The 13,530-nt window shown below is 62.2% G+C and overlaps 2 protein-coding genes across 10 annotated transcripts in view; both read right to left on the bottom strand.

Moving 5' to 3' along the window:
• The window catches only part of EHMT1 (euchromatic histone lysine methyltransferase 1), a 144,487-nt gene extending 143,474 nt beyond the window's left edge, over window positions 1-1,013 (bottom strand). For 2 of the 7 annotated variants that reach the window (XM_035720406.2, XM_035720404.2), the window contains exon 1: window positions 919-1,013. In XM_035720406.2, the coding sequence (XP_035576299.1) occupies window positions 919-981 (63 nt within the window). In that variant the 5' untranslated portion in view covers window positions 982-1,013. The remainder of the gene's footprint in view (window positions 1-918) is intronic. The other 5 variants (XM_035720408.2, XM_035720403.2, XM_049114904.1 and 2 more) reach the window with 3 other exon arrangements.
• Window positions 1,014-4,017: 3,004 nt separating this feature from the next.
• Window positions 4,018-11,956, bottom strand: ARRDC1 (arrestin domain containing 1). 3 transcript variants are annotated; one of them, XM_049114905.1, is made up of 9 exons: window positions 11,796-11,936; window positions 10,380-10,475; window positions 6,316-6,426; window positions 5,812-5,862; window positions 5,559-5,713; window positions 5,148-5,330; window positions 4,874-5,050; window positions 4,360-4,795; window positions 4,018-4,284 (listed from the first exon to the last, which is right to left on the bottom strand). In XM_049114905.1, the coding sequence occupies exons 3-9, from the start codon at window positions 6,407-6,409 to the stop codon at window positions 4,220-4,222; spliced, it is 1,161 nt and encodes a 386-aa protein (XP_048970862.1). In that variant the 5' UTR covers window positions 6,410-6,426; window positions 10,380-10,475; window positions 11,796-11,936; the 3' UTR covers window positions 4,018-4,219. The 3 variants fall into 3 exon arrangements, with proteins under 3 accessions (XP_048970862.1, XP_048970863.1, XP_025331812.3); XM_049114906.1 differs by having other exon boundaries at window positions 10,380-10,461; window positions 11,796-11,921; XM_025476027.3 differs by lacking the exon at window positions 10,380-10,475 and having other exon boundaries at window positions 11,796-11,956.
• Window positions 11,957-13,530: the final 1,574 nt, after the last annotated feature.

Consider the following 13,530-nt stretch of genomic DNA (forward strand, 5'->3'; position numbering starts at 1 on the left):
CCTTCGCTTTCCCAAGCCCCCACGTTACTACTACACGGAGCTCTCTGGGAGGGCGACTAGCGATCACCCCTCCCTCCACACGGGTCCCGCCAGGAGCCCAAAGCCCGCACGGAGCCCGCACAGCTCCCGCATGGGATCCCGCACTGGGTCCACGGGCTCCCTCCCTGCCTCCCGCTCGCTTCTCCCTCCGCCGCGAGGCCAGAGGTCCCCGGCATGGGAGCCTGGTCTCCGCGCGGCCACGAGCTAGGACACAAACTATCGGCCACAATTGGCAAAAGGGAAGCCTACACGGCAGGAGCGAGACCACGGGAACTTTTTAGATCCAAAGCCCGTGGAGGCAGTTTGTTCAGAAATAAACTGAAGTCGTGCCTTCCTGCTTCTGACAGCCGCCAGGGCTGGGCAGCATTGTCTGGGGAGAAGCGCGCCGGGCCGGCCAACTTTTCCTTAAAGCCAGTGCCATCCTATTCGGAACAAAGTGAAAGGTCAGCGGGGCGCAGGAGAGAGAGGCGCGGGGAGCGGACGGCCTCGCCTCGGCTCGCGCCGCGAAGTTGGCCGGCTCGCCCCACTTTCCCTTTTGTCCTCCGCCCCTTCCGCGGGGCTCCCCGCAGAGGCCCCGGGCGCGCGGGGGCGGGCGACGCGGACCCGGGCGGCCGGCCCTCACCCCGCGCCCCGCCCGCCGGCCGCCCCCCGCCCGCCGCACAAAGCGCGCCCCGCGCGGCGCGGCCCGGACGCCGGCGGCCTCGGCCCGGCCTCGGCCTGAGGCGCGGCGGCGGCGGCGGTGGCGGGGAGGCGCGGGCCCGCCCGGCCCCCTCCGGCTCGGCGCCCCCGCCTGCGCCCGCGCGCCCTGCCTGCCCGCCGGCTCCGCGCCCGCCGGCTCCGCGCCCGCCGCCCCCGCCGGCCCGCCGCCCCGCTCCTCACCTCGGCATCGGCGGCGGCCATGGCCCGGGCCCGCAGCGTGGCCCCGCCCCTCCCGCGCGCCATCGCCCCGCCCGCGCCTCGCGGCTCAGGGCGGGGCGGGGCTGGCCGCGCGCGTCTGCGCCTGCGCCCGCGCCCGCGCCGGCGCACTGCGGCCCCGCGTGCGGCGTCCCCGGCGCCAGCCTGCGCCGACCGGAACCGGGACGCGCGGGCCGGGCGGGGGGCGGGGCTGGGCGCAGTGGCCTTCCGGGGGCGTCGCGCCGGCCGGGCGTTGTTCTCCGGTTTTCACAGTTAGCTTTTCCTTCTACGTGGTCATTCCGGTGGCCTGGCCGGGATGGAGAAGGACCCCTGACCTCTAACCCCGGACACACTTGGCTTCCGCCGGCCTTCGCAGAAGGCGGATCGTGACGTGCGTCCTAGGGCGGTACCCGGGTTAGGGTCTTCGCGGCGTGCTGGGCAGCGCCCGCCTGGAGGGTGCTTCTGGGCCGCGCCCCGGGCTGGGGGTGCCCCGGCCGAGGGATGTCGCGCTGGGAGCGGGTGCCGGCGGGGACGCGGGCGCGCCGCCGAGGAGGACGCCTCTGAGCAGTGTGGCCTGCACCTGGGGTGATGGTCCAGCTCGGGACGCCCCGGCCAGCGGGCGCTTCCGCTCTCCCTGGGTGGGGACGGTGCCCTGACTGGGAGGCCGGGGTGGCTGGAGGATGCCCCCAGCAGGAGCTGGCCCCCGCCGGGCCGGGGCGCCGCGGTCAGGGGGTGTGCCCCCGCGGGGCTGCCTCCCTCCGCAGCCCCGGCTCTTTGATCCGGCCTCTGCCCGCCAGCCTGCTGCACACCAAGCATCCCATCAACTGCCTTCGCCCACCCGCTCCCACAGCCAGACTTATTTTTTACCATCTTCTGGGAGTTGAAGGAAAGATCGAAATTGGGATTCTCTGGCGAGTCTTTGCAGCAGGAACTGGGGAGACCCTGACTGGAGGGCTAATCTCTCTCCCCCTCGCTCAGGAGGGCTGGGTCCCAGGGGACCCCAGGAGGATGACGGAGGTGGCCACTGACCGTGCACACGGTGCAGAGGAGGAGGACAGGTGTGAGCACCCGGGAAGTCTCCCCACGTTTCTCTGGGACAGCCTCAGGCAGCTCCCAACAGGCTTAGGACCCCAGTCCATCGGAGCCGGCGACTGGACGCCCAGTACTTGTGGTCAGCACAGCACAGCCAGGCCACCTGCACCCACACGTGCCTGTCACCGTCCTCCCATCTCCACGCCTGCCAGGCAGGCCCTCCTTTGTCCCTTCCCTGAAACGCTCTCCCCCAAGGGAAGGAAGCCTTCCCTCACCAGCCTATTGGAAACCATACTGCACCCCAGAACTTCCTTGCTCTGTTGGATTCCATGGCACTCCACTGCTATGTTGTCTTTCCCACTAGAATGTAACCCAGACGGTCCAGGATTTTTATCTCCTGTGCCCTAATCCCTACAACAATGCTTAGCAGGAAGGAGACAAATATTTGTTGAATAAGTTTGATGTGAAGGAAACATCCTTCACCAGGCAAATACCAGCCGTAAGTGACTGTGCCAGAAGTAGGACATGCTCCCCTTTTGCACTGTCAGCACACCCATCTGATCCTGGTGTGGTCACTGACATGTCACACGCTGGCTTTGACATGTGCCGTGTGAACTGTATGACCAGTGGGTCAGCCCTGAGAGACACACTTGTTACCCACACTGAGGGAGCGAGCCAAAGCAAGGGAGTCGAGTGCACCCAAGGCTGCCTAACTGCCGAGAGGCAGAGATGGGATTGAAACCCACGCAGGTTTTAACTATGAGGCTACCGCTAGCAGATGTTTTATGGATTATTCTCCTTGTGGCATACTTTGAGCTTTTCTCCAATGTTCATCCTCTCCCTGTCCCACAAATAGTAACACTTTTAGCTGGGTACATGGCTGCCTGGCTAAAGAGCACATTTCCAACCAGAAAGAGTGGCCAGTGGGATGTTTGCACACTTGATACCATCTACGTCCCAGCCTGTAGCTCCCAAGAAATTAGCAAACTGGGTGATGATGAAATCCGGAAGGGCCACCCTGGACCCAGGGGTGGAAGCCTCAACTTGAGAATGACACCTATGTCACTAGGCTCAAATCTTGTACTTCTCGACTGTTTAGTATACAAGAAATCAACTGGGGGTTAGAAGGGAGGCGGGGGGGTCTGGTATGTCCACTCATAGTCCTGTAGGTTTGTTACAGATTAGCTGAGGCAGCTGTCCAAGGTCACCCCCTCACCATATGTCAGATACGGAATTTCAACCCAAACTCTTATCTTAATCCCACCTCCAGTATTTTCCCAAAGCACGTTCCAGGATCATTGGCCCCCTTGGGCATGTACAGGCCCTCCCCTCAGCCCTGGAACATCTGCAGGATCCTCCTTTGGGAAACGTTGCTCTGCCGAACCCTGACTTTATTTGTTCTTGGGTTCCTTGGATCCTAGACAACAGGCATTTGAAAGGGACCTCAGGAGCAGGCATGGGCTTGTGTGTTCACCCTTGGATGGGAGACAAGCATCAGTCTCCCTCAGAGCCAGACACGGCCGCCGTGGACTTGAGGCTTGAGTACAAGGGTAAGGGAACCCCACAAGGGGCGGGGACTTGGGCCAGCCCTCCTCCTTACCCCCCATGGGATTTCCTCTAGTGCAGGAGGTCTGAACTGCCACTCAGAACGATGGGTGCCAGATGGGCAAGCCCAAGGTGTGTCAATAAAACGTTACAGGGGTGGTCCTCTCCCTGTGTTACAAATACATTTTAAGTTAAACAAAGGCTCCACACATGCCAGCCCCGCTTGGAGGGTGCATCCTGAAGCAGAACCATGAAGATGAGTTAAAGGCACCCAGCCCACGCTGGTCCCACTCCCCCAGCCAGTCTTCCAACCTAGACACCTGGCAGGAAGAGGGGCCCAGAACCCAGGAGAGGGGCTGTGCCCCGGAGGGGGTGGGACAGCCCATAGGCAGGCTCCCAGGTCTGAAGGAAAGGAGAGCAGGGCCAGGAGTGGGGAACATGCCTGCGCACTGCACTGGGCAGGCAGGAGGAGGGTGGCCCAGAGGCCAGCCGGTGACCAGCTCTACAAACTGAAGCACTTTATTTACATGGCATCTCTCTAGGCCCCAGGCCCCGGGGAGAGGCTGGGCCCCAGGTGGAGGCTGAAAGGAGCAGCCGGGCAGCAGGGGTCCTGAGTGGGCCGGGTCAGGCCAGGAGTGAAGAAGGCACGAGGCCCTGGGTGCCTGGTCCCAGGGCAAAGGTCAGCCCACCCGGAGAAGACAGCACAGGGTCAGCTCCTGGGCGTCAGGCTGGGATCTGCACCGCCACAGCTCTGCTCATAGGATGGTGGGGCTTCTGTGGGGAAAGAGCAAGGTCTGCGTGGAGCTCCTGGTGCCCTCTCCCCAACCAGGCCCCAGGCCCCTCACTCACCATAGGGATAGCCCCATGAGCTGTACTCTGGGGGCAGGATCAAGGTACTGGTGGTGGGCACTGGCCCTGCGGAACCCTCTGCAAAGTAGGGGACGGTGGCACCTGTGGAGATGCACAAGGGAGGGGGCAAGGGGTGGGGAGCGGGGCTGCCATCTTGAGGGCGGGGTTCAGGGGCACCAGGCATGGAGCCGAAGGTGGCAGGTAACAGCTGCTGTTGTGAGTGGCTCTTCGTGGAGAGAGAGACTGCATCTGCAAAATGGGGGCTGCTGGCTGCAGCCTCAGCCTCCTCCTGGGGCGGTGCTGAGGGCACCACAGGGATTGGGGCCCCAGGAGGCGGCCCTGGGCCCAGCCGGGGGCTCAGCGGGGCATGGTTCACAGCAATATTGCCGATGAAGACAGGGAGGGTCACGGTGGCTTCAGGCACCTTCAGGGAGACCTGGGGAGGATGGGAGAGTGAGGCGAGGCCGCCTGCCGCCTGCCCCCTGCCCCGCCCCAGTCCCTGCGACCCTCGCACCTGTAGATAGTAGTCCACATGGATGAGGCTGCAGCCTGGCAGGGCTGACTGGGGCAGGGCAGGCACCAGGATCTGCTCTTGCCACTGTGCCCGCTTCCAGGCCTTCACGCCCGCACCCTCTACCTCTGCGATGGTCCGCACATCATAGATCCAGCGCTTGGCCTGGTAGGACACTTTCTAGGGAAAAGCCAGCCTGTGAGCCTGGGCAGGCCAGCCACCTACCCCTCTTCCAGCCCTGCGGGGACAGGCCTTAACAGCCAGAGGAGGCTCTGACCTGCAGCAGACTGGCTACCACGGGGCTGGTGTCCTTGCCTGACTGGTTCTCGATGTCAGCCTGCAACCGCAGCACCTGCCCCACCACGTAGCCACGGAGGTCAGTGCTGGCAGTAAGGACCACGCTGCCCGTCTTCACCAGCTTGTAGGAGAACTTCTTGGTAGTGGAGGCCACGTTGGGTTGCTTGAGAGAAGGAGAGTAATGAAGGGCCTTGGGGGTGTGGGCAGCTCAGGTCTCCCTCACCCCTGGACAAGCCCACTCAACCCCGATGTGCCCTGCCCCCAGACACAACACAGTCAGCTCAGGGCAGAGAAGCTGCTGCTCTTCTAGATCCCGGCCACCTCGTCTTACCTGGGGAGAGGGCATCAGGGAAGGTGGGGAGTACCTAGGAGACCATCACTCCCTCCTCACCTCGATGTCTGGGATGCTGTTCAGGTTCAGGGGACTCAAAATATAGAACACACGGCTGCACTGGTGATCCTTGGAAAAACGTGGTGTGTCGATGGTGGCCCGCACCTGGTACACGATCTTCCCAAAGAGGCCCTCGAAGGATGTGGGTGCTGTGGCTGGAGAGAGAGCAGGGAATGACACCCACTGTCCCCTGCTCCACCTCCTGTCTACCACCGTCAGCACCAGGCCTGGCCAGGCAAGGCTGGGCTCTTACCAGGAAGCAGGAACTGGAAGGGGAAGCTGTGTTCTCCAGCTGGCAGGCTCCCTGCAGAGACAAGACGGGGGGAGGGGGGGGGCTCAGGAGCCTTGAGGTGACGCCACCGGACAGCGGACAGAGGCAGTGGGCCATCTCACACTCCCAGCCTCTGCCTCCTGGTGCCACAGCAGCACAGGGCCGCAACCTGGGCCGAGGACGGGTTACAAGAGCTTGGCTTGGAGAGGAAAGGGGGACAGGGCTCTGCCAGGGGCCGGAGCCCACCCACACCCAGGAGATGTGGCCCCCTCAACCCCCCAGACCCTATCAGGCAATGCCCCATGCCTTCAGGCAGAGAAACACATCTGGTACAAAGCCTTTCCAGAGGGTGGGTCAGCACAGAGATCCCAGAAGCAAATGGGGAGCTGTGGTGGACAGACAGGCCCCACTCTCAACCAATGTCTGCCCTGGGGTGCCAGGGGCTCACTCAATGCAGCAGGGCAAGTGCAAGGCTCCTGGACTCACCCTTGTCAGCCAGCGACAGAGCACTGTTGAAGTAAGCCTCCTCCACCACCCACGCGGCATCGTTGGCCTTGTTGGACACCCTGCAGGAACCCATGCAGGTCACCCGGATGGCTGCAAGGCAGGGGGATGGCATGAGTCCAGGCAGCCACAGGCCTGGGCCCCTTCCTGCCCCCATCACAAAGATTCAGGTAGAGCTCGCCAAGGGGCGAGCTGGGCCTCTGATGGGCCCACAAGTGGCCTGTGCCCTGCAGAGGATACCTTTGTCCATCCCATATTTGGGGGTAGTCCCAGGGAGCCAGGGTGATAAGGCACAGAGGCAGATCTGTCCTGAAGTCCAGAACAGGAGGGTCCCAGCAGTCACCCAAATGTCCCACACAATCCCCCACCTGGTAACCTTGGTTTCCAGCCACCCTGGGCCCAGCAGACCTGTGGAAACTCAGCTCCCTACAAGGGATGCTTGGGGCACCAATGACGACAAAAGCCTATGAACAGCCAACCTCACTACATGTGGCCTCACTGGCAAGTCAACCAGGCTGGGAGGTGCCTCTTCACGCTCCAGGAAGCTAACTGTTAGCCTCAGGATGCAGGAATGTGGTCAGACCTGCCCGAGCTGATGAGTACCCAACAGTCTGGCACACCCTGGACTTCCGGACCAGTCCTGCCCACAAGGGCCGATGTCCTCTGCCCTACTTGCGGGTGGAAACGCCTAGATTAGGCCCGTTTGCAGTGGAGGTCGCCACCACCTTTCTGTGGTCAGGAACTCAAACTCCCCACTCCAGGGGACACAAGCCCAGAGAGCACTGTGGCCAGAGGCCCTGGCTGGACAACTAGGGGAGACAGCACAGCTGGGGCAGCCGAGGCTCAGCGCTGAGTAGCCCCGGATGGCCCGGCAGCTCCACCCCGCCAATAACTGCAGGCTTAAGACAAGGCCAAAGACACCAGCCTGCCTGCCCAGCCTCTCCCTGCCATCCCCTGACATGATGGTCAGCTGAGAAGAAGGGTACTTGGAATCTAACACCTTCTGACAGAGCCACTTAGTGGGAGGAACCCAGGATCCCAAGTGCCCAGGGCCAGGGCCAGCCTCACCAGACATGGCAGTCTCCCCAGGCCAGCCTCACCCCGCCCAAGCAAGCCTCCTGCTGGCCACTCACGGACCACCAGGCTCTCCCCCAGGGAGCCGACTTGTCCTGCACGCCCCCCGGCACCGCGCCCGTGACTAGACCCCAGCCCAGATTTCTAACCCACACCCCATCAGCTGTCCCCTCCCAAGGCCAGACCCGATCTGCTCCCACCCCACAGATCTGAGACACCTGTGGTGCTCCCACAGGCTCCCGCAGCCCCAGAGGAACACAGTGGGGTGGGCTGGATAAGAGAGGGGACGCAGTGGCAATCCAGATGCCACAGCAGTCTACACTCCCCACAGAGGCGGGAGGGTGCACTCCACCTTGGAGCTGGCTGCCCTGCGAATTCTGGGACCCAAAGGAATTTGGCACTCCCCAGACTGATCGGCCCAGTGCCAGCTGAAAACCGTCAGGTGACTTCAGTGGATGATGTAGAGAGCCGAAGCCTCAACCTGCCCATCTCTGTCCAAATTCCCAATCCACGACGCCAGGAGCCATGATGAAACGGTTGCTTTAAGCCACTTAGTCTAGGGGTGGTTTGTCATAGGAGTGGCACAGCAGCAAACGACAGAAACAGACACCCCACCTCGGAAGACACCAGAGAAACTCAGACGAGTTACCATTTTACCCTATCCGATTGCCAAATATTAAATATTCTGACTAATGTTGGAGAGGAGATAGAAAAACAGAATCTTGGGACGCCTGGGTGGCTCAGTGGTTGAGCGTCTGCCTTTGGCTCAGGGTGTGATCCTGGAGTCCTGGGATCGAGTCCCACATCGGGCTCCCTGCATGGAGCCTGCTTCTCTCTGCCTGTGTGTCTCTGCCTCTCTCTCTCTCTCTGTGTCTCTCATGAATAAATAAAATCTTTAAAAAAAAAAAAGAAAGAAAAACACAATCTTCACAGCAATCACACCACGAGCTGCTACCAGGGCCCTGGTAAAGCAACAGGAGGATCTGCTGGGACCTTACACACTCAAACACGCGCACACATGCACACACACACCAGAGTACCCACAGTTCTCAGAACCCACCCTGTCTACCCAGGAGCTGTGAGCAACCTGTCTGTAACAATAAATTATCCAGGCACAGCCCACATGTCTAATGGCAGGGAGGCTAAGACTGTCACCCATCCAGCCCAAAACGGCCCCCAGAATTCAGGTGCACATGACACGGGGTCATCTGATCTCAGAAACACAAATGGTATCAGCCTCCCCTCAGGGTATCCCAGAGGGGCCCAAGTCCTAAGACGTTCCCAAGGCCCAGGCAGGGGGCCTCTCTGCACACACTGAAGGCCCTGTGGTGACCTGAGTGAGCAGCTTCCAATCACTGTCTTGGAGTCAAATGGCCATTCTGTCCACTCTCCTCCACAGGGGACTGTGGAGGCAGGGGGAGGGACACACACAGCAGGACTGTCCCTCCTACCCCACGCAAGGGAGATGTGCTCCTGCAGGAGAGCAGGCCCATGGCACCAGCATGTGTGTCCCGTGTGTCTGTGTGACCTGTGTGTGTCTGTGTGTCCCATGTGGGTCTATGTGTGTCCCGTGGCTCAGCTACAGGACCAGGCGGGGGGGGGGGGGGGGGTCCTGGTACGTGTTCTGGTCAGATGCACCCTCCAGCGCACAGCAACATGCCCTGAGGTAGCATCTGGGTTTAAAGGTGTTTCAGTTCTAAGAGTGCTTGGATGCACCAAATGGATACACGTCCATCTGCAGATCTGTGGCCACTGCAGTTCTCTAAGGAACATCATCATGTGGACTGTGCTCCAGGGTAACTTCTGGAACCTTCTGCTCCAGCCAGCACTCCCCTGTCCCTTGCACCATCTGCCATCTGACCAAGAAGACCTCTGCTCATTCCTCATCCTGGCCTGCTAGATCTCACACACCTCAGCTCCCCCAGACCTGGAGCAGCCCAGCCTTTGCCACATCTTTTCACTACAGCTCTGGCTGTGAGGCATTTCCATCTGTCCTGTCTCCAAGTCCAAACGTGAGAACAGCAGCAGTGCTCTGTCCCAGGGTTGCTCTGAGAGTTCAGAGCTGGTCCACGGCAGGTGGGGAGAATGGTGTCTGCCCCACAGTGAGAGCTCAGGGTGATGGCAGAGCCAGGGGCTGAAAGCTGCTGTCGTCTGGGCCCCACCTGCCCTCAATGCCTGCCCTTAAGAGCAGAGCACAGGGATCCCTGGGTGGCGCAGCGGTTTGGCGCCTGCCTTTGGCCCAGGGCGTGATCCTGGAGACCCGGGATCAAGTCCCACGTCGGGCTCCCGGTGCATGGAGCCTGCTTCTCCCTCTGCCTGTGTCTCTGCCTCTCTCTGTGTCTCTGTGTCTCTCATGAATAAATAAATAAAATCTTAAAAAAAAAAAAAAAAAAAGAGCAGAGCACAGGGCACTCCTGCAGGACCCCCAGCCTCAGGCTTGGCTGGACCTGGGCTCCAGGAAACCGACTCCTTCCACAGCTTTCTCCTGCATTAGCTCCAGGGGCAGCCAGTGTTCTCATGGTTGAGTGCAAACCATCTCTGTCCCCTGTCAGACAAGGAGTTAGCGGACACGACTAGAAGCCACCCAGGGAAGGCCTGGGCCTCCCCACCTCCACGTCCTCCTAGAGTGATGGAGGGCCTCCCTGTTGCATCACTGGCTGGTGTAGGAGCTCAACGGTATCTTCTGAATGAAACAAAGAAGAAGAACCGTGGTCTTTCCTTTTCCAAACCCAAGCAGGGCTGAAAGAAACCCCAGAATGGCCTCGGTATCCGCGATCCGTCTATGCCCCAGGGGACAATCTGAATAATAACTGTTCTGCCTCAGAGTCTTAATCCATTGACTCTTCAGCCTATGCCCCCATCTTCCCTCCCCTATTCAGCGGCTCAGCCAGCACATTTACAGTGGGGACCATCAGCAGGGGCTCCCTCAGCATCCTGTGGCCCAACCATCCATTCACCCACATCTCACCTACCTCATGGAAGCTGGGGGACTCTGAGCAGGCCAGGCCATCCCTCCACACTGGTCAGTAGCGGCTTGCTTGCCCTGGGCCCCAGCTGCGGAAGCATGACTGTGCGGATGAGCCAAGCAGTGAGCTCTGCGCGGGGTCTCATGTCTGCCATCCCTCTAGCCACAAGCCTACTCCTCCTTCCTGTGCCCTGGGCTCTCCCCTCAGTCCCATCTCACTTCTCATCTCTCACTTGTACCCCAGGGAAGAGCTGCACCATCACTGCTGTGCTCTCTGCCACAACCATAACTACCCCACCCAAACCCCAAGCTCCAACTGAGTACAGGAAAGCAAGTGAGTCATCAGGAGGAGGCCCCACAAGGCTGGACACCTGACCAGAGGTACCTTTACCCACTCAGCTTCTTCCTAGACCCTGTGGCCTCAAACATGTCAAAGTCAGGAGTCAGACTCATCAGGACAAGGGCATTCTCAGCAGGCACCAGAAGGACTGACCGGTCCACCATGCAAGGACTCAGAGGATCTAAAGTTCAGAGGGATGCCTGATGGTTATGGCTTTGGCCAAGCATGCCAAGGTGGAGCAGCAGTCCAGTGGGAGCAGAACCAGCAACCAGGCAGAGAGTCCCTGGGGTGCAGCTTTGCCCACCGCACCCTGAGGGCTGAGCCTTGAAGTCCCATTCAGGGCCTTGTCCACACGTCAGATGGCAAATAAGGCCAGCACCTGCACAGAGCCCTAGCGAGGGCCACAGCAGCAACCTGACTCCCGGTCCCCAAGTCCCAGATGTCTGCACCAGCAAAAGGCCTCGGGTTCAGCTCCTAGATGCTCACTGGGATGACCAAGGCCCTCCCAGCTTGCCAGGCCAGGCCTTAGCCTGGGTGGAAGCAGGTGCGTCGGGGGGACCATGAGGATTGAGTGGCTGCGCCAGGGACCTGGGGGTGTGGGAGAGAAAGCCCAGCGTGGGCCAGGTTCCAGGTGAGGGCCCAGCAGGTGCAGGGCGCAACGAACCCTGCAGACCCGACAGTGCGTCTGTCCGTGTCAGAGTGGCCTTCGTAAGGTGGGCAAGATCTAAATCTCCGCCCCCGACTCTGGCCGACCCCAGGGGGAGAGAACAGGAAGGACACATGCGGAAGAACTGAGCCACCCTGGCATCATTGCCCCGCCCCAACGGCCAGCAGCCACCCACCCCGGCCAGTATGCGCCGCCCGGCCGCCGCACCCCAGCCCTGCCTGCCGGCGGCGGGGCCCAAGACTCCCCGGGCCGGCAGGAAGGGAAGGGCGGGGGCGGCAAGAGGCGCCTCCAGCTCCGCGGGTCCCGGCCGAGCGCCACCGGCTGCCGCTTCCGGGAGCGCCGGCCCCGCCGCAGGTGCTGCGCGGCCACCTGAGCCCCGCCGGCCCGGCCCTCCCCAGAGAAGCCCCCGCGCCCACCTCGGAAGGGCAGCGGCGCCCCCAGGCGCACGCGCACGGCCCCCACCAGCGGCTCTCCGGGGCTGTAGACGACGCGACCGTGGCTCAGGCAGACCTCGAAGAGCTGCACCCGCCCCATGCCGCCGCCCTGAGCGGGCGGCCGCGCACTGACGCCCCCTCCCGCCGCCGCGCTCCCAGCCCCGCCCTCCGGGGCCCGCCCCCTCCAGGGCCCGCCCCTCGCCGGGCCCGCCCCCCCACCGTCCCGGGCCCGTCCCGCCCCCAGGGTCCATCCCCCGCCCCCAGAGTCCCCTTCCTATCCCCGCCCGCCCCCCGCACCGGGCTCCGGCCCCCTCGCCCCCGCCCCATCTCCCTCCCCATCCCCCTCCTCTGCACCAACTCCCGGCCCGCCCACGGGTGGAGGTCGGCCCGGCGCACGGGCGCCGCCTGCTGCTCGGGGCAGAGCTGCCGACTCACCTGTCTAAGGGCGCCCCGCGCCGGCGCGCCTCCCCAGCCCTGCCAGGTGTCGGCGTGCTCGCTGCGGAGGGCCGCCCCGCGTCGCTCGGGGTGGGGGGGTAGAACCTCGCGGGGGCGGGCCCCCCAGCGCCCAGAGTCCTCTTCCCTATGGGCGGGCCGGGCCCCTGCGGTGGGCGACGAGTGGACCCGGGGGTTCGCGAGACTCGCGCGGAGGCCGCGGACCGGAGCCCCCCCAGCCCCGAAGATGTGGGTCCCCGACTGTGCAAGCGGCGTCCGGGGCGGGGGGAGGTGAGAGAGGAGGGACCCCCTCTGACCTGCGGGATCTGGGATCTGGGAGGGCTTGAGGAGCGGGAACCCGGGGTTTGGGGGCTCGAGAGGGAGCGCAGCGAGGGAGGGCGATGCTTGCGCAGGGTGTCCTTGTAGTCTTTGTATCTAGACTGGCTTAGAGATAAATTGGGGACGGGACAAAGTCACCACGAGCAGATTACAGGACGCGCATTAAGTAGGTGTCCGCACGTGTGTGAGGGAGACAAAGGACCACAGATTGGCAGTCCCCGGTTTGGAGAGGGTGACTCAAATCAGAGCGCTGATGACACCGAGAGTTTGGGGTGAAAGCCACAGAAACCGGATCTAGCCCTGCAGCAAAAGGAGAGGGGTTTGTAGGCTGGAGGGATCCCACGGGGCCAGACTGAGACAGAGGAGGGGCCTGGGGGGCCAGGAGCATGCAGCCAGCTCCAGGCCCCACCTGGCTCGCTGGGGACTCAGGTGTTGGGAGTGTGGGGAGGGGTCTGATTGGTCGCACTTAAGATATTTGCCTGTCGGTACCATGGAAATGGAGGGATTCCCCCGAACTAGGAGTTCAGGGTGCCTGTGGGCCTGGGGAGGATTGTGGACAACCCATAAATGCCCAAGTCCACAGCACAAGTCAAGAAGGGAGGGTTCAGGGAAAGAGCGAGATCTTTGTGTTGGCTGCACTAAGATAAAGGTGAGAAACTGGAACCGCCCCCCCCCCCCCCAAGTCAGCTTGGTCACCCACCATCCCCTGTCCTGGAAAGCTCTGCTGTGCTCTCACTTACAGTGTCTGCGCAAACATGCTCTCCTCTCACCTGTAGATGTTTGTTTTCACACACACACACCCCACCCCAGGTCTGGGCCTGGAGTGTGTGCCCTCCTGACTCAGAACAACTTCCAAACCAAAGGCTCCCAGCTTTAACTCATTTTCTCAGACTGGTAATCCACCTGCTGCACCGTTACTGTCATCTTCAATGCCCGGGTCAGCCCC

The sequence above is a fragment of the Canis lupus genome, chromosome 9 (genome assembly GCF_003254725.2).
Source record: "Canis lupus dingo isolate Sandy chromosome 9, ASM325472v2, whole genome shotgun sequence".
NCBI classification, from domain to species: Eukaryota; Metazoa; Chordata; class Mammalia; order Carnivora; family Canidae; genus Canis; species Canis lupus.